This window comes from Eptatretus burgeri, chromosome 3 (genome assembly GCF_056783735.1).
Source record: "Eptatretus burgeri isolate ZD-2024b chromosome 3, Ebu_testis_v1, whole genome shotgun sequence".
NCBI classification, from domain to species: Eukaryota; Metazoa; Chordata; class Myxini; order Myxiniformes; family Myxinidae; genus Eptatretus; species Eptatretus burgeri.
This window is the reverse complement of record NC_140963.1, coordinates 51511537-51531088: the sequence shown is the minus strand read 5'-3', so window position 1 is coordinate 51531088 and position 19552 is coordinate 51511537. Positions and strand designations below refer to the sequence as shown.

At 43.9% G+C, this 19552-nt stretch overlaps 2 protein-coding genes across 9 annotated transcripts in view; one reads left to right on the top strand and one right to left on the bottom strand.

Annotated features, from left to right (window-relative positions):
* The window catches only part of LOC147029866 (secretin receptor-like), a 142585-nt gene extending 129456 nt beyond the window's left edge, over positions 1-13129 (top strand). For all 4 annotated transcript variants that reach the window (XM_085873284.1, XM_085873287.1, XM_085873286.1 and 1 more), the window contains exons 13-14: positions 2003-2044; positions 9444-13129. In XM_085873284.1, the coding sequence (XP_085729410.1) occupies positions 2003-2044; positions 9444-9635 (234 nt within the window). In that variant the 3' untranslated portion in view covers positions 9636-13129. The remainder of the gene's footprint in view (positions 1-2002; positions 2045-9443) is intronic.
* Positions 1-19552, bottom strand: part of LOC147029864 (THAP domain-containing protein 2-like) — a 96060-nt gene that overhangs the window by 1848 nt on the left and 74660 nt on the right. The window lies entirely within an intron of this gene.

Sequence of the window (19552 nt, the reverse complement as noted above, 5' to 3'; positions counted from 1 at the left end):
CGCACACACACACACACACACACACACACACACACACACACACACACACACACACACACACACACACACACACACACACACACACACACACACACACACACACACACACACACATCCTCGTTTTAATTTGTCAAAAATATCGGATATGCCTCCTCAACCAGCAGGTACCGTGCACGTACTGTCGACTTGTTTACCTGTCTGACTGTCAATAGGATAACGTTCCAATGTGAGTCTTACAAAACAGACATTTTGCATAGATCTTCGTCCTCCAGTGACATGGGTTTCGTTAAGTGTTGGACATGATGTGTAAACGTCGCATGCAGTTACATAGAAATATCACAATGGCCGTGTATGTGCAGGTGTTCCGCAGAAGACTAAGCCATTTATTTATTTAATTAATTACTTGTTATGTCACTAATACAAATGTAAAAAGGTTTCAGTGAGGATAAGCATGAATCATGAACTGGATTTGGTAATTATTGGTGTGCTGCAAAGTGATTTGAAGGCTGGGAAGTTAATTTGAGGTGCCGACCATTTTCTTGGCTCGCTCTTTTCATGCGTCGTGGAAAGTGATGAAGACCGTTTTGTCCCTTTTCCTTCGAAATGCACCGATTCTGCTTCGTTTCTTCCAAGATCCGATGAACCGAGGTTTTCGACATGTTCGGATGTAACAATTCACATGATTATTACTTCTTGGAGATCTTCCAAAAGCTGCATTGGACTCGTGCAACTGCCTCCTCAATGTGCGCTGCTTTGCCTCGAAGAAAATGGCAATCCAAATTCGATGGCGTCTACGATGACTTATGTAAACTGTATTTTTTTTTTGTTTTTAGTTGGTGGGCTTCCATCAGATTTTAGAAGCAGCAGCATGTCCAATTATGCCATGTTCCTGCATGAAACGGCGGTGAATAACCAGCACTCATTGGGGGTCTTGACACCATGCTGCAGTCGAACATCTAATCAGCAACCGATAGAAATAGAAAACGAGCAAGAATGGGAGACAAGCCCTAATCAAATGCTTAAGTCTGTCGTTTAAATCTATCATGTTGATCAACCTCGCTCCTCAAGGGATGGGAGAAGCTACTCAAATTTGCTTGGTGTGCTCGTGAGTGTGTGAGTCCGCACACACATTTACTTGAATATAGATCGTTCATTCTGAGGTCCACTGTAACCTGAATATCCCTGCGAGGCTCTACGTTGTTAAATGCTGTGTCTTGTTTAAATTGAACATTATTGTTGAAGTTATTAAAAATGTAAATCATTCAGTCTTATCTGCGACACACTGGAGTACATCTTTGCAGAGAAAGCTCCCACAAATCTGGATTTTTGCACAATTCTTCACATGTGGATGTTCCTTGATGATTGTTTCTTTTTTGTTACTGTCGGTTTAATTGTCACGGGGTTATAGGGGAGAATGTTACAAATACATAATGGCAGAGAGAGAGAGAGAGAGAGAGAGAGAGAGAGAGAGAGAGAGAGAGAGAGAGAGAGAGAGGATGGGGGGGGAGGGAAGGGGTGAGACAGGGAGAGGGAGAGAGAGAGAATGTTGGAGAGATGGTGGGAGAGAGACACAGACCGAGACCTATTGTCTGTTTTCACTTTGTATCGTCAAAACAATTAATCGTTTCAGGGTGAAATTGTATGTACACACATGTAGTTATTTCACTCCCTTCTTTGAAATTATATGGTCATGGTGATAATAAGTAAATATCACAGTCACAAGTTCTAAAAACAACAAAAAAACGTATTGTTATTGAAACAATGATTCATTTCTTCATTTTCATAAACACGTCTTTGCAAAGAAAGGCATCACAATGGCAAAGATCACAAATTACATGCCACGACAATATCAACATTTTAATAAATAACATTTAACATGCTCATAAATGTCGAAATCAGTCCACTGATTCACTTTAGCGAATAACCAACAAATGCCAAAAAGTTGAAAGAAATCAAGAAATGTCATGATTCGGTTTGTTTCACCTTGCCTTTTGTCTTGCAGGGTTTTGTTGTCGCCATCTTGTACTGCTTCCTCAATGGGGAGGTGAGATTTTGTCTGTCTGTCTGTCTCTCTGTCTGTCTGTCTGTCTGTCTGTCTGTCTGTCTGTCTGTCTCTCTCTCTCTCTCTCTCTCTCTCTCTCTCTCTCTCTCTCTCTCTCTCTCTCTCTCTCTCTCTCTCTCTCTCTCTCTCTCTCTCTCTCTCTCTCTCTCTCACACACACACACACACCATCTGGGTTCTATGATGTCACACAGTACACTTGCTGACTGGTGGCATGTCCTGAATTTTAGGATGATTTGTCTTCGTGATGAAGCCTGAAAGTGTCAAAGAGTCATGTTTAATAACACTGAACAACAAAAATTTTTTACTGGAGATGTGTAAAGTGATTTAGACTAATTTGGGTACGCTGATTTCAAAAATCATAACCGTTTTGCTGTATCACGTCAGGATTTTCAGGAACAGAAATATTCCCATTGTCTAGAAGTCAGGATTTCAATGAAATTTACAAAAATTCATTTATTCATTTATTTCATCATGAATGCTTCAAAATTATAGAAATTACAGAAAAACTCCACTAGAATGTAATTAAAAATGCTTTAGGCATTTGGCTTTGCGTTTGTGCTGCTCTGTGTCAGTTTCACGATGCAGGAACCAGCAGAAATCGCCCATCATGTTCGGGTTGTGCCGCCCTTGGTAACGCGTCTCCATGAGTGAAATCTCTTGGTGGAATCGCTCGCCGTGCTCGTCCGAGACTGCTCCCAAGTTGTCAGGGAAGAAGTTCAGGTGCTGGTGTAGGAAATGGATTTTCAGGGACATCCTGGAGCCAAGTTTCCTGAAGGACTCCAGCAGCTGCTGCACTATTTCTTCATAGTTGTCCGCGTGCTCGTTCCCCAAGAAGTTGTCCGTCACAGCTTTGAAGCTCCTCCACGCTGCCAGCTCTTTGGGGTTTAGAGTTGTCGGAAAAGTTTCGTCCTTCATAATCTGTCGGATTTGCGGTCCAACAAAGACACCAGCCTTGATCTTGGCCTCCGACAAGGTGTTGCCAAACTTTTCCTTGAGGTATAGAAACCCACGCCCATTCAGATCCATTGCCCGTACAAAACTTTTCATCAAGCCGAGCTTTATGTGGAGTGGTGGAAGGAAAACCTTGGCTGGGTCGACAAGGGCGACATGCTTCACGTTGTGTCGACCAGGTACATGCTCTTTTCACTCTTCCCAATCTTTCTTCGTCCAGTGATTCTTGTCGTCTCTGCTATCCCAGAGACAAAGGAAGCACATGTATTTCGTGTAGCCTGACTGCAGCCCTAACAACAGCGCCACCACTTTCAAGTCTCCGCAGATGTGCCAGTTGAAGTCATTGTATTTGATGGAATCAAGCAGCTGCCGCATAGTCTCATAGGTCTCTGTCATGCCGAACGCGTGAGCCAGTGGGACTGATGGTTTCTCGTTGCCATTGTGGAGCAAAACAGCCTTCAAGCTGTTCTTCCCCGAGTCGATGAAGAGGCGCCAGTCTGCAGGATCGTGATCACACCCAAGTTCTTTCAACAGACCGTTGATGTCACTGCAGAATGTCATCGTGTCTTCCATCTCAAAGAACTCAGCCATGTCTCTGTGACGTGCTCTGAACAAGGATATCTTGGTGTTAGGGTTCAATTAGATTCCACTGCTCTAGCCTTGATCCAAGCAGCTCTGCCTTCGCCTTTGACAGCGAGAGATCTCTTACAAGATCATTTAAGTCTCCCTGGTTCAGAAGATGTGATTCTTGAGTGTCGGGTTCATCATCATCAAAAGGTTCATCATCACCATCCTCTTCACCACTGCTTACAGCTATGTTCTGATCAGCTGGAGGTGTTGGAACGGGGTTCTCGTCATCATGAGGCACAGGTTTACGAGCAGAGACGCAGTCAGCATACTTGATGTGACCTTTATTCTTCTTGTTGAAGCCGGCGATGCTTGTGCAGCAGAAATAACAATCATCATGATGATTCTGCGGCTCACGCTATATCATGGGCACCGCAAATGGCATGCTCGCGCGCTTGCCCACCAACCACTGAGTCAAGGTTGTGTGACAGCTTGTGCAGCAGATGTGTGGTGCCCAGCTCTGTTCTTGGTCCCCCACCTTACACCCGAAGTAGTGAAAGTAGGCGGCCTTCATTTTCACTGCTGTAGATATACTTCGCTGTTTATCTTTTTTGGTATACCGACCACAGACATAACAGAAGTTGTCAGGATGATTGGTACAGGAACGCCTACTCATCTTTATCTGAAAGAAAGAAATATAACACAAGTTAACAACAATTGTACGAAATAGACATGTTAAAGACATATGTAAATTTCATTGAAATCCTGACTTCTAGACAATGGGAATATTTCTGTTCCTGAAAATCCTGACGTGATACAGCAAAACGGTTATGATTTTTGAAATCAGCGTACCCAAATTAGTCTTAATCACTTTACACATCTCCAGTAAAAAAAATTTTTTGAAATTTGTTGTTCAGTGTAATCAAGGTTGCACACTTTGCCTTCATAGTTGTTTGTTGTCTTTGGGAATCTATACGATAAAAGTGAAATTGGATATTTGTTTATATATTTGTTTGTTTTTTATATGCTTCAAAAACTTAAAAAAACTACTGAACCAAATCCTCCCAAATTTTGCATGTAGCCAAAGGATACCCCAAGTTTTGGTTTCTGTCTGGGCAGCATATGGAAGTTCAAGGTGGGAGAAAGACCCATATTCTCTCTCTGTAAATGTATATTGTAATGCCATCTAGTGGTAGCCGGTTAGAAGAGTTGGCAAAAGGTATGGGATTGCGCAAATGCTTGGATAAACCTCGATGGTAATAAAAACCAGAGTTGGTGTCAAAGCCACCCAATGCTCGCCTGTTTATACATTTATCGTTTTTAAGACGAGTCTAATAATTAATATTTTTTATAATTCTCTACCAATTATTTTTGGGGGGGGGGGACCAAGTCCAAAATCTAATGGCATGATCCTTGGACCATACCTAACTAACCCCCCCCCCCCACCAAGTTTCGTCGAAATCCTAATCACTTATAACATGTAGAAATGCAAAAAAAAAATCGAGTTGAAAAAAAGTTGCAAAATTTTTTTTTCTCTAACAATTTTTTTTTGGGGGGGGGGGGGTTGGAAATCACTTAAAACACGGAGAAATGCAAAAAAAAAAATGTTTTTCTCTAAAAAAATTTTTTTGGGGGGGGGGTTGGAAATCACTTAAAACACAGAGAAATGCAAAAAAAAAGTTTTTCTCTAAAAAATATTTGGGGGAGGGGGGTTGGAAATCACTTAAAACATGTAGAAATGCAATAAAAAGAAATCGAAATTTTGTCGAAAAAAAAGTTGCAAAAATTTTTTTTTTCTCTAACAATTTTTTTTGGGGGGGGACCAAGTCCAAAATCTAATGGCATGATCCTTGGACCATACCTAACCCCCCCCCCACCAAGTTTCGTCGAAATCCGTCGAGGAGTTTTTTCCGTAATACAAAAAATTTAACATTTTCACGCTCACGCTGACGCTGACGCTCACGCCGGGGGTATCGCTATAGCTCTCTGTTCTTCGAACAGGCGAGCTAAAAACACATGTCAGCGGAGCATCGTCAGCTCGAGACTGTTCCTTTTGTCCCATCGGCTTCATATAGCTGCCTTCCGCCTGTGATTCAAAGTTCACGAACAAAGTGAACAGTGTTTGGAAAAGCAAAGCAAAACTTGAAAAGACCCTTCCCATGTCCTTTTACTCAAGACTGTCCTTTTTTGTTTTTGCTGAGTAAGGTGTTCTATGAACTCTCGAGTTTCATTTTGTATTTAGCCTGTAACTGTTGGTTGCATCATTGCTGGGAGTGTGGCTGTACCAGTGACTGAGTGTCCCCTGTAGGTTGGAGCAGGAATTTAGAATTTGGCCAAATTCTCGCTTTCCCTCTCTTTCCCCCTCTCTCCATTGTGTGCAGCAAAAGGCTGCTGGTTGCATCATTGGCTCGGGGCCATGCAATGATGCAATGCCCCCTTAAAGGGCACTGGCCTAATGTTGTAACCCAAATTTGGTAGCATTCTGACTGGTGGATTTGGAGTAGAAGATTTTGAAGGAATTTCTGCGGTTTTCCCAAAAATTTACCAAGTCCGCCATTTTAACACACTTTTGGTCACGTGATCAGCATGACCTCCGCAATTTAACATCACGATCCTGTCCTAATGTTGTAATGCAAATTTGGTAACATTCTGACTGGTGGGTCTGAAGAAGAAGATTTTTAAACAAATTTACTAAGTCTGCCATTTTGACCTATTTATTCACATGACCGGAACGAGCTTTGCAGTCCCTGTTACCAGTCAGGAACGGAACATTGCTGCCAAATTTCAGCCGGAGGGGCCCAGCGGTTTGGCCCCCACATGTCGAAATAGGAGACAAACGGACATACGGCGCATGATGACAATACCTCATCTGAAATTCCAATTCCAGATAAGCTAAAAATATCTAGTCCCCATGAGAGACAATAAAATACAAAATATACAGTGGGGAGAACAAGTATTTGATACACAGCCGATTTTGCAGGTTTTCCCACTTACAAAGCACGTTGAGGTCAGTAATTTTATCATAGGTACACTTCAACTGTGAAAGACGGAATCTAAAACAAAAATCCTGAAAATCACATTGTTTGATTTTGAAATTATTAATTTACATTTTATTGCATGAAATAAGTATTTGATACATCAGAAAAACAGAACTTAATATTTGGTACAGAAACCTTTGTTTGCAATTGCAGAGATCAGACGTTTCCTGTAGTTCTTAACCAGGTTTGCACAGACTGCAGCAGCGATTTTGGCCCACTCCTCCATACAGATCTTCTCCAGATCCTTCAGGTTTCGGGGCTGTCGCGAGGAAACACAGACTTTCAGCTCCCTCCAAAGATTTCTATTGGGTTCAGGTCTAGAGACTGGCTCGACCACTCCAGGACCTTGAGATGCTTCTTACGGAGCCACTTCTTAGTTGCCCTGGCTGTGTGTTTCAGGTCGTTGTCATGCTGGAAGACCCAGCCACGCCCCATCTTCAATGCTCTTGTTGAGGGAAGGAGGTTGTTGGCCAAGATCTCGCGATACATGGCCCCATCAATCCTCCACTCAATACGGTGCAGTCGTCCTTTCCCCTTTGCAGAAAAACATCCCCAAAGAATGATGTTTCCACCTCCATGCTTCACGGTTGGGATGGTGTTCTTGGGGTTGTACTCATCCTTCTTCTTCCTCCAAACACGGCGAGTGGAGTTTAAACCAAAAAAGCTCTATTTTGGTCTCATCAGACCACATGGCCTTCTCCCATTCTTCCTCTGGATCATCCAGATGGTCATTGGCAAACTTCAGCGGGCCTGGACATGCGCTGGCTTGAGCATAGGGACCTTGCGTGCGCTGCAGGATTTTAATCCATGACAGCATAGTGTGTTACTTATGGTTTTCTTTGATACTGTGGTCCCAGCTCTCTTCATGTCATTGACCAGGTCCTGCCGTGTAGTTCTGGGCTGATCCCTCACCTTTCTCATGATCATTGAGGCTCCACGAGGTGAGATCTTGCATGGAGCCCCAAACCGAGGGAAATTGACTGTTATATCTTGAACTTCTTCCACTTTCTAATAATTGCGCGAACAGTTGTTGCCTTCTCACCAAGCTGCTTGCTTATTGTCCTGTAGCCCATCCCAGCCTTGTGCATGTCTACAATTTTGTCCCTGATGTCCTAAGACAGCTCTCTGGTCTTGCCCATTGTGGAGAGGTTGGAGTCTGATTGATTGAATGTGGACAGCTGTCTTTTATGCAGATAACGAGTTCAAACAGGTAATGAGTGAAGAATGGGAGGGCTTCTTAAAGACAAAACTAACAGGTGTGTGAGAGCCGGAATTCTTACTGGTTGGTCGGTGATCAAATACTTATTTCATGCAATAAAATGCAAAGTAATTATTTAAAAATCATACAATGTGGTTTTCAGGATTTTTGTTTTAGATTCCGTCTTTCACAGTTGAAGTGTACCTATGATAAAAATTACAGACCTCTACGTGCTTTGTAAGTGGGAAAACCTGCAAAATCGGCAGTGTATCAAATACTTGTTCTCCCCACTGTATATGATACATTTAATGTAATTCAAAGTGTAATAATTGATTTTATGTCATACAAAGTGAATTGATTTTAAATGAAAATTTGGTTTGACAAAATGGTTTTCCATTCTACTTATTAAGAGTAATACTTACTATTCCAAACACGGACGAAGCACTATTTCTCATTTTTCAGTAGTGTATAATGAGATATGATACAGACAATGTGTGGGTCGGTCATGATAGATCTACAGGTGTGAAGCCAACTTGCTTTTTGGCGATTTTGATGATTTATTTTAATGAGCCATTTTCGACACTTCAACTCAAAAAGTTATTTTGGGGAAAAATGGGTTTGGATTCAGCATACTCATTATATTCTGAAACCACTTGTTTCCAGCTTGTATACTCTGAAATTCTGAAATGCCGTGGGGACTCTTTCTTTGGGCATTTGCTGATAGTTCCACCTGTCTACATATCATTGGCATCATAAGGCAGCTTTGTAAAGTAAGAAGATTTATATTTTCTTTTATTACGTACATTGTGCCTTACTCACTGCCCCCATTATGTTCACGACAACTGCATCATTAATACTGTGAAGTGTTCCATTTCAAGAGGCATAACCGCAATGTTGGTGTTCCAGGCCGTGAGCAGAACTTCCCATTTCTACTTCTTTACGGGTCATGGGCGATTGTGTAAACATCTGTAATGTAGGCATAATTTCAGGCCCTTTCCCACATTTGACGTAGAGTTCTTCATATAATCCCGGCTCGTTTTTGGTGCAACCTCACTTTTCCTTTTGTAATTCTTCATTTGTTCGTACTCAAATTTCAGCTTTCGCTGTTTTCCCCAAATATTGCTTCGCAGAACAAAGCACGCACTTGGAGAACAGCTGTGCTGGAATAAAATGGAACACCTTTTCATTCCTCAAACCTGACACCAGTTCTGACCCTATATTCTCTTTTGCCCAAAGTGCCAGACATACTTTCATCTTGAAAATGGCAAGTGGAGGCCTTATTGTGTCCACCATTTTGTCTCTCTTGCTGTTAGGAGGGAGGGGGGGTGGGAAAGCGATGGCAGCAGATTGGGAGCATGAAGACATTACTGGACTAAAGAACTGTTCCTCACACTGGAATGATATGGGGAAGCATTCCACAGGAACACTTCACTGGCCTGGTCCAAGGTGGGGTTTTCTTGTGTAAGCTGGGATTGAGGTGGAGATGGCAGCACTTAATTTGCCGCTGTACAGGAATTGTTTGTGGTGCAAATGAGTTCTAATAATTAATGTACGTATATAGCTGGGTCATGCATGGCAACTGAAAGAGATGTATATGAACTTCAGCCATTTCATTTGTCATACAGGTGCAAGCTGAGTTGAAGCGGAAGTGGAGACGTTGGTGTGTCGATCGCTACTTGGCCGTCGACGTGAAACAACAGCATAACTCCACCATGAGCAATGGCGGTGCCAATGGTGGCACCCAAGTGTCTCTGCTCACGAAATGCAGTCCAAAAACCCGTAGCTCCAGTCTCCAGGTCGACTCCTCGCTGATCTAACCGGATATGAGAATGAGATGTGTCTTCACAGGAAGATGTGCTGTGAGCGCAAGGCGTCTGCTTCAATGTTCTAATGTGGTTGCATCACCACTGGTTTTGGTCAAATTGGTATTGCGGTCATAGTAATGGGAGATATGTGCAAAACTTTGCAGTGATAATGCTCCTGCCAGTACGATACGGTAAAAGCAAATTTCATTTAAAACACATCGACTCATCATAGGATTCTTGTGGTTTGGAACAATGGATTGTGAAGCTGAAATTAAGGAATGTAGAAAAAAAAAAAAGTAAATAAGTAAATAATTCTCTCTGCAAAGCATGTCATCCAGCAGTATTGGAAACTAAAACCCTTCATCAGTTTGGGAGAAGTCGTCCATCAATTAATCAAGAACGATACGGCCCTCAATTCAACTTTTTTGCTTCGATTCACTCAAGTCATCAAGTTTTCTTGTCGAAATGAACGGGCAATTGAATGAAGCTATTTATTCCGAATCAAAATTCTTAAATGGCCAGAGCAGAAAATGTGCCGCTCCATGTCACCAATGCACAACGACAATCCTTCGATCACATTCATAAAAAGTATGTGTTGAAGTCAAAATGATTGTTCAAGCTTCGCCTTAGTTTTAAGTTCAGTTTATTCAAAATGCACTTCCCTTTCCTACTTTCCTTTTACTTTTCAGTACAATCAATCATTGGACTAGCTTGTATGGTTTATACTGCAGGGCGGTAATAATGATAATGATATGGTTTCGAGCAAGCATATGAAATAAAGCTTGACTCGATATGATCCAGAGGTGTATAGGGTGTAGCTCCCTTTAATTGACCAAATATCAAGGATCTTAGACTCTTGGAAGTTGGAGAGGGGGTCTTAGTGTTTTCACCCTCGAGCACTGCTCAAGCCAAATTAATATGATGTAATCTCCCTCCAGGCCTGCTCTCCGACCATAAAAAAAATGCGATAAAAGGTACCACTCGCATTTCAAAACACCATAACTGGGTCAAGCATTTGGCGCTTGAGCTCTCGGAGCTTGTAGAGCACCAATAAATGGTGCAAATACAGAAATAAGCTTTAGCGTTGTTCTGGGCTGTGGGGTTAAGAAGTCCTAATCCCGCCGTGTACAATTTTCCACTTCCTAATGGTCTGGTTAACTTTTTTCTGGCCTGTTCCGAAGCTGATTTGCACGGTTGTGTTGCATAAACGTGTACATTGCACATGTCCCTAAGTGTGGTTTCAGATTTGATTACTGCTGCTGACTTTGAAATGCATTACATTCATCATGTAATATGTCCCTGACACTGTATACTTTTGATGGAGTTGATTTTGGTATCTTCTCACCATGGTTTGATCCTCTGCTTTTGCAAATTTTCCCTGATAGGCTTTGTTACTTGTTAAATCACCATGTGCCAACCAATGGCGTCGATTCGTTGTAAATTTTTTTACCCACACGATGGAAACTTGATAAATTTTGAGTTTGAAGCCACAATTGTTCCATGGGCTTGGCAGCCTATTATTCCCTGGGTTTTGCAAGATATTGTTCCCTGGATTTTGCAGTCTAATGTTCCCTTGGTTTTGCAGTCTATTGTTCCATGGGTTTTGCAATCTATTGTTCCCTGGATTTTACAGTCTATTGTTCCCTGGGTTTTGCAGTCTCATGTTCCCTGGGTTTTGCAGTCTGTGCCCTGGGTTTTGCAATCTATTGTTCCTTGGGTTTTTCAGTCTGTCCTGGGTTTTGCAATCTAATGTGCCCTTCGTTTTGCAGTCTTATGTTCCCTGGGTTTTGCAGTCTTATGTTCCCTGGGTTTTACAGTCTGTGCCCTGGGTTTTCGAATGTTCCATGGGTTTTGCAATCTAATATTCCCTGGGTTTTGCAGTCTGTGCCCTTTGTTTTGCAGTCGAATGTTCCTTGGGTTTTGCAGTCTAATATTCCCTGGGTTTTGAAATATATTGTTCCCTGGATTCTGCAGTCGAATGTTCTCTTGGTTTTGCAGTCTATTGTTCCATGGATTTTGCAGTCTATTGTTCTCTTTGTTTTGCAGTCTTATGTTCCCTGGGTTTTGCAGTCTTATGTTCCCTGGGTTTTGCAGTCTTATGTTCCCTGGGTTTTGCAGTCTTATGTTCCCTGGGTTTTGCAGTCTTATGTTCCCTGGGTTTTTCAGTCTTATGTTCCCTGAGTTTTTCAGTCGAATGTTCTCTTGGTTTTGCAGTCTATTGTTCCCTGGATTTTGCAGTCTATTGTTCCCTTTGTTTTGCAGTCTTCTGTTCCCTGGGTTTTGCAGTCTTATGTTCCCTGGATTTTGCAGTCTTATGTTCCCTGGGTTTTGCAGTCTTCTGTTCCCTGGGTTTTGCAGTCTTATGTTCCCTGGATTTTGCAGTCTATTGATCGCTTTGTTTTGCAGTCTTATTTTCCCTGGGTTTTGCAGTCTTATGTTCCCTGGGTTTTGCAGTCTTATGTTCCCTGGGTTTTGCAGTCTTATGTTGCCTGGGTTTTGCAGTCTTATGTTCCCTGGGTTTTGCAGTCTCTTTTTTCCTGAGGTTTTCAGTGTCTTATTCCATGTGCTTGGCAATCTATTGTTCCCTGGGTTTTTGCAATATATTGTTTCATAGTTTTTGGCAGCAGTCTGTTGTTCACTGGGTTTGGCAGTCTATTTTCCATGAATCACTGCCAAACCCATAGCCAATTGGCTATGCATTGTAAACTTTATTGGAAATTGTGTGTTATCCGATTACAGTCGATAGTGATTGGCTCTGATTCGGTCACAGTTTATCTGCTGTCACGTGATGGCATTTGATGGTTGGTGGAATGAGGCGGTGGCTTTCAAAGTCCAAGATAGCACGTGGTTCAGCCATGTGTTTTTAGAACATACTGTTCCTTGTATAATAAGCATCGGTTGCTCGAAGGGTTGTGTGGAAATATTTCAAATAATCAATCTCACCTTGCATCATATCAGATCATATAAGGCAAATGATGGTTTTCTTGCTTCTCCATTATTGGTTTCCCAAATAACATTATACGATTGAAGACACAATGCCATTTTTTTCACCGCGATGTGTACGCTGGCCTGTAACGGTACGCTTTTTTGCAATGTCATTCTGCCCCCAAAGCCTCGTGGTGATACACAGCGGAGTAATTACTCTCATTCTACACTCTCCCGGAGACCATCGTGGTTGTAGATGTCAAAAGCGCCCAACTCCTGTCACATTTCAACATCTTCTCGCTTCTTGTGTATACGTATCGGAAAATCGAAAGCCGTGCATGTCTTTGTATTTTTGATGCGACTGGTGAACTGTAGGTTATCGAGGTATTGTATATTTGCTCTCCAAAGGTTTGTTGATAGAACTAATCACATGATTTTTTTTATTTTTTGGTGAATTTTTCATTTTTGTTCAGACACTGCAAACAGTACGATTCCGTCTCCACGCTGGGTTTTGTAAACTGTGTAACGTTTGTAATTTTTGTGAGGTGCGGTTACAATACAAGTGCAAACACGTGGAGTTACATGCCTGGTGGTTACTCAAACCTCGACACACAGAAGCAAACAAATCTGTTGTTTATGAGCAGTCCAATCAGGCACGGTTTTGAACAATTTGAGTGAAAGAGGTCGGTAGATTGGGGAAGCGCTCAAAGTTTACAAACATCTCTCCAATCGATGGACTTTGAGGGTGCTGCTCTTGGATCGAAGTTCTAAGTATTAATTTTAAATTGTGACTGAACATGCAAACAAAATTTTTATCCATGTTGTTGTTATTATTAATTTTTTTTTTAATTGTGAAGTTTCGAGGATGTGTTTAACTGCTTTTTTCATAGATAGCATTTTAATACCCATGCCAAGTTATTGTGGGGGAGCTAAGACCCAACCAAAACACATGAGCCAGCACACGCAGACCAAACCAGGCAGATTATCTCCACAATGCCGGTCAGTAGCTGCAGACTGAGATCTGCTCAGAGTTTAATCATAAACTCATGCCCGAAAGGTTTGATGCTCTTAATCGTATCGTTACCTTGACATCCAACAAAATCCATTTCTTGAGTTGCACATTTCTGGCGTTTAGAAGTGGTAGACCCTTAAAACACTTTTTCGAAAATATTTGCGCCTGCGGCTCATTATTATTTCATGACATTCATATTGGATCCTGAATACAAAACACACAGGGAAGAAATGAAAATCTACGTCATTTGCAGATAAGAAGGACCCTTATAAGGGTCCAACGAAGGGTCTTAATCAGAAATTTGCACCCGAGAAAAATTTTTTGTTGCAAGCTGCTCTATTCCATTGATATGAAACAAAAATGCATAATAAGAAAATTTCTGACCCAATACTTTCGGATAAGAAGGCCTCTTTTGGCTTGAAGGGGTCAGAAAGGGTCTTCCCTATGTCAGGTCAGGTTAGATCTGTGACTTCCTACAGGTACCATGTAAACCTGTACTAACCTGTTCCATGATCGGGTTGTCGGCGACTAAACCGTCTCCCCCACCAGGTTTTCTGGTGAGGAGGGTGTTTGGACATGGACACCCAGCAGGATTAAAAACAAAACCTGTCAAAGGGCGGAGGAGCTCCTTGTGAGCCAACGGCCATCCATATCTAGTGCCCAACTGTGTCTGCGGACGTCCTCCTGCAGTTGGGTTACTTTTTTATTAGGAGGTTGGTGGCAGGATTTGCACTCCGGCCACCGTAAAACCCTTCATTCTGCAAAACACAAAAACGCAAAAAAACCTGAAAACCCACTCCGTGGGAGTACCTCCTGTGCAGCTTCCCTTCGCAGGGCAGCGCACCGGATGACGGGATTGGGGCAAAGCCTTCGGGACCCCCAATCTTTGATGATAGGAGGGAAACCACGGGGTAACATCCCTGGGTCAGATTGCAGGAGAGTGTGTCGGAGTGATGCTGAGGTGTCGTCCACCAGACGGCGGTCTCCTTGGGTTAACCTGAGGCGGTCCCTTTGGGTGGGTGCCTGGAATGTCCTATCCTGAAGAGAGGATGATCACCTGTCTCTGTTATCATCTGAGCTCAAGCGTTTGGACATCGGGATTGCAGCTCTCTCTGAGGTTCGGAGACCGGATTGCGGCGAGATAATGGTGGGTGGTTACACCTACTATTGGCCTGGTCGCTCTGATGGTTACCATACCCAAGGAGTTGCTGTAGCTGTGTCCAATAAGCTGACCCCAATGATAATTGAGGTAACATCGGTCAACGAGCGCATTATGAGATTAAGGATTCGTCACTCCTTAGGTGTCATTTCCCTGGTCTCTGTTTATGCTCAGACTGAGGCGAGTGATCTCACCGTGAAGGACGCATTCGACGCCACGCTCGAGTCTGTGGTTGATCAGTGCCCCTGGCGAGATACACTTCTAGTCTTGGGGGATTTCAATGCATCAACTGGAACTGATAGGGATGGTTATGAGGTGTGTGTTCATCCCCAATGGTCAGGAACTATGAACCAGAATAGCACTAAGTTCCTTGACTTTGCAAGAAGTCATGGACTTAGGGTGGCTGGTTCATGGTTTCAGCACCCACAAGCTCATCGCTGGACTTGGTATTCCAACGCTGGCGGTGTGGCAAAGGAGATTGACCATGTCCTCATTGACGGTCGCTGGAGGATGATCCAGAACTGCAGGGTCGACCGGAGTGCTCAGTTCCTCAATACTGACCACAGGCTTGTTGTAGCAACTCTAAAGCTGCACCTTAAATCCTGGAGAATGGTACCATCCCAGGCTCGGCTGGATGTTGGCAAGCTCAGGGATGAGAGAGTAGCTGAGGAGTTTGCGAACAGGCTGAGTGGACACTTGGGGGGTCTGGGTGCTTTGGGGGGTCCTGAAGAGTTGTGGAGTGCCTTCAAGACCACCGTCCTTGATTTTGCCGGTGGATGTCTTGGAACTCACCGCAGGGCAAAGAAGAATTTTGTCTGTCAAGGGACACTGGATACCATTGACCAGAGTCGCAGGGCCAGGCTGAATGGCAGAGCTGAGCTGTTCAGGGAGCTGAGGCGTAAAACTGTACGTGCACTGAGGGTGGACAAGGAGGCCTATGTGCGAGGAATCTGTGAGGGGGTAGAGCATCACCTGTGGACAGGTGATTCTCGTCCCGCTTACAGGGGAATTCACGCATTGCATTCATCCAATCCCATCCCTCGGAGCACTGCAGTTAGAGCAGAGAGTGGTAGGCTCTTGACAGAGGAGTCTGAAGTGAAGGCCCACTGGGCCGGTTACTTTGAGCGGTTGTACCAGGCTGATCCCCCAGCTGTCGAGTTCGACGTCAAGGGTGTTACAATCCCTGTTGCTGACCCTCCAATCAATTGTTGTCCACCTTCGCTTGTGGAAACACGGGCTGCGGTGAACCGGTTGAAATGGGGCAAAGCTCCAGGGATCTGTGGCATCCATGCTGAACTTCACAAGGCTGGTGTAAATGCTGCACTCGTGTCGTTGCATGCAGTTTTGTGCTCTGCCTGGAACACAGGCATCATCCCAACTGATTGGAAGAGGGGCCTTGTTGTCCCTCTCTGGAAAGGGAAGGGTGATCGCCAAGACTGCAACAACTACCGAGGGGTGACGCTGCTCTCAGTGCCGGGCAAGGTTTTTGCTCGGATAATTCTTGATAGGGTTCGCCACCATCTGCTTGAGCACCAGCGTCCAGAGCAGTCAGGCTTTACACCAAAGAGGTCAACGATTGACCGTATCCTTGCCCTTCGTGTCCTCACCGAACGCAGACGAGAGTTTCGGCAAGGGCTGCTTGCAGCCTATGTTGATCTCTGTAAAGCGTTCGATTCAGTGAATCGGGATGTCCTCTGGAGGATTCTTGGTCTTCGTGGGATGCCACCAAAACTGATCGATCTGATGTCTGAACTCCACTTTGGTACTGAGAGTGCTGTGAAGTGTGGTGGTACCATCTCTGACTTATTTCCAGTTGTTACTGGAGTTCGTCAGGGGTGTGTGCTGGCCCCCACACTTTTCAGCACTTGTATGGACTGGATTTTAGGGAGGATGTCGGAGAGATCAAGCTGCGGTGCATCGTTTGGGAATGTCAAGATCTCGGACCTTGATTTTGCAGATGATGCAGTCATCTTTGCGGAGACTTTAGATATCCTTTTGGGGGCCCTCGAGGTGCTGAATGAGGAGTCGGAGCCACTGGGATTAGGGGTTTCTTGGGTCAAAACTAAAATCCAGGCTTTCGGTGACATCTTGGATGCTGCTGTCCTGTCTGTGTCTGTTTGTGGTGAGGATGTTGAGGTCGTGGAGAGATTCACTTACCTTGGCAGTGATATTCATGTCTCTGCTGGCTGTGAGTCAGAGGTCAATAGACGTCTGGGTCGGGCCTGGGGAGTCATGGATTCACTGGATCATGGGGTGTGGCGCTGCCGGTACCTGTGCGGGAGGACGAAAGTCCGAGTCTTCAGGTCCTTGGTACTTCCAGTCTTGCTCTATGGATGCGAGACTTGGACTCTGACCAAGGATCTGAGACGAAGACTTAATTCCTTTGGTACCAGGTCTCTTCGGAGAATCCTTGGCTATCGCTGGTCGGATTTTGTGTCCAACGAGCGGTTGCTGAGAGAGACTCGCATGAGATTTGTTGCCTGCATAATCTGTGAGCGTCAGCTGCGGCTGTATGGACATGTGGCTCGTTTTCCTGACGCAGATCCTGCTCACCAGATTCTCTCAGCGAGGGAGTCTTATGAGTGGAGGAGGCCAGTGGGCCGACCACGTGCCTCGTGGTTGCAGCAGGTTGACCATCATCTCAAGGAGATGGGGATGGGCCTGGCATCTGCCTGGGGGATGGCCAGACGGAGACCCCTGTGCTGTACGGCATCTCTGACTGTTCACCTGCCATCTTCACGATTGTACTGTCATGTTATCATAGCAATCTATTATATAATCAAGAAATTATCACAAATGCTTGAGCCTCTGATTGGCTCGAACATAGATACAACTAGAGCGGCACTTGGTAGAGTGCATTCCTCCACCAGGCTGAACAGGTTTTTTTTGTATACATAATCTAGGCTCATGGAAGACCGAGTACATTGAATGGATCAGGACATAACAGACAAAAACAGGATGCAGAACACGCATGCATGGGGTGGACAAGATGGATACAGAAGGAAACTCCAAGGAGGAAAAACTGGAAGTTTGGAAGGAGGAGGGATTGGGATGAGATTAATAAAGGTAGAAAAGATCATGGTTATGGATTGGGGATGATCTGAGATGGTGGTGAACAGTTGTCTCGAAAACCTGGAGAGCAGAATGAGATTGAAGAGGATGAGGAAGTTGATTCCATAGGCAGGTAAAAAAAAAGAGGAACAAAAGAGTGTAGGTGAGCAGTGATCCTGGATTTAGGTAGTTTCTCCAGATGGGGGTTGATTGTGGACCGTGTGAGCCCTGCAGAAACCTGGGGGTTTCGGAAACATGGAAAAGCACAGAAAGAGCAGAGGGTGCAAGACCAGAAAGGAGGTGGCGGAATCAAATAACGGACCAAATCCAGCTCTGGAATATCAAGAGGAACCCAAATAGACAAAGATGGAGTCATCAGGAGGAAACTGGATAGGATGGTGGTTTTGGCTGCCGCTCCTCTACTCTGGAACCCATCCCGGCACAGCCAGATGAACCCGACACAAGCTATTTGCAAGATTCACCCCTCCAAAGAAAAAGACAAAAAAGACTAGACAAAGAAAAAGAAAGGAATGAGAGGAGGACGACAAAATCAGACCACTCACACCAACGGAAAGCACACACCAGAAATACCTTACCACTACAGAATGTACACAGGAATCCACAAGCACACAAATCAATACACAGGCCCTCGATTTATAAGGAAGATCCCTTTCCGGTAAACACTAATGACACACTTCCGATTTGATTCACTAAAAAATATATATATATATATATATATATATATATATATATATATATATATATATATATATATATATATATATATATATATATATATACACACACACATATACATCTATATTTAAATCGCCATTATTTTTTATTATTATTCTTTCTCACAACTTCCAATGCTATGATAACTTGTTGACATGAAAACCAACCAAACTTAAACAAGAGATTTTACAATGACATCGACAAACCTTCACATGACCTTATCAAACTTCTAGAATCTAGCACAACTAGAAGGGCACTCAGTGGAGCGCATACCTCCACCACGCAATGCCTCACCCATGAGAACATATCGGGCCCAATACATTTTTGAAATGTCATGCTATCCAGTACTGTATCCTTTTTGGCCCCATCTCTCAATGGTGAAGAATCACTTTAAAAAATAAATAATTCTCATATCCAGATCGGGATCTTCACCAAAATTTAATCAATTTGTCCTTGCAACACACCCGACCTGTCTACCGAATTTCATCCGTCCACCCACCTTACCCAGCTGTTCCCGGGCTCAGTGCCCTTTTCTCCTAACAAGGTGGAGAGCTTGCTGTCAAACCTCGACTCTGATTCTACAACCGGTCCAGACGGCATCAGCCCACGTGTCCGAAAAACCTGCTCCTCTGCTCTTGCTCCCCCTCTCTCTGTTCTATTCACCCTCTCATTTACTCAGGGTCATCCGCCATCTGCTTGGAAATCAGCAAACATTACCGCTCTGCATAAATAAGGTGCAAAAACAGATCCCTGCAACCACAGACCAATCAGCCTTCTCCCAATCATCAGCAAGGTTATGGAATCCATCATCGCTTCAGACATTAAATCCTTCCTCTTTTCCAATGGCCTGATTTCTGATCATCAATTTCGATTCAGACCAGGTCACTCTACCCTGGATATTCTGCTTCTGCTCTCCCTACAATGGATGGAGGTCCTCAATGCCGGCCATGAAATCAGAGCCATATCCCGAGACATATCGTGTGCTTTTAATGTGGTCTGGCTCCTTACCCTACTCACCAAACTCTCTTCCTATGGTATCCAAGGACA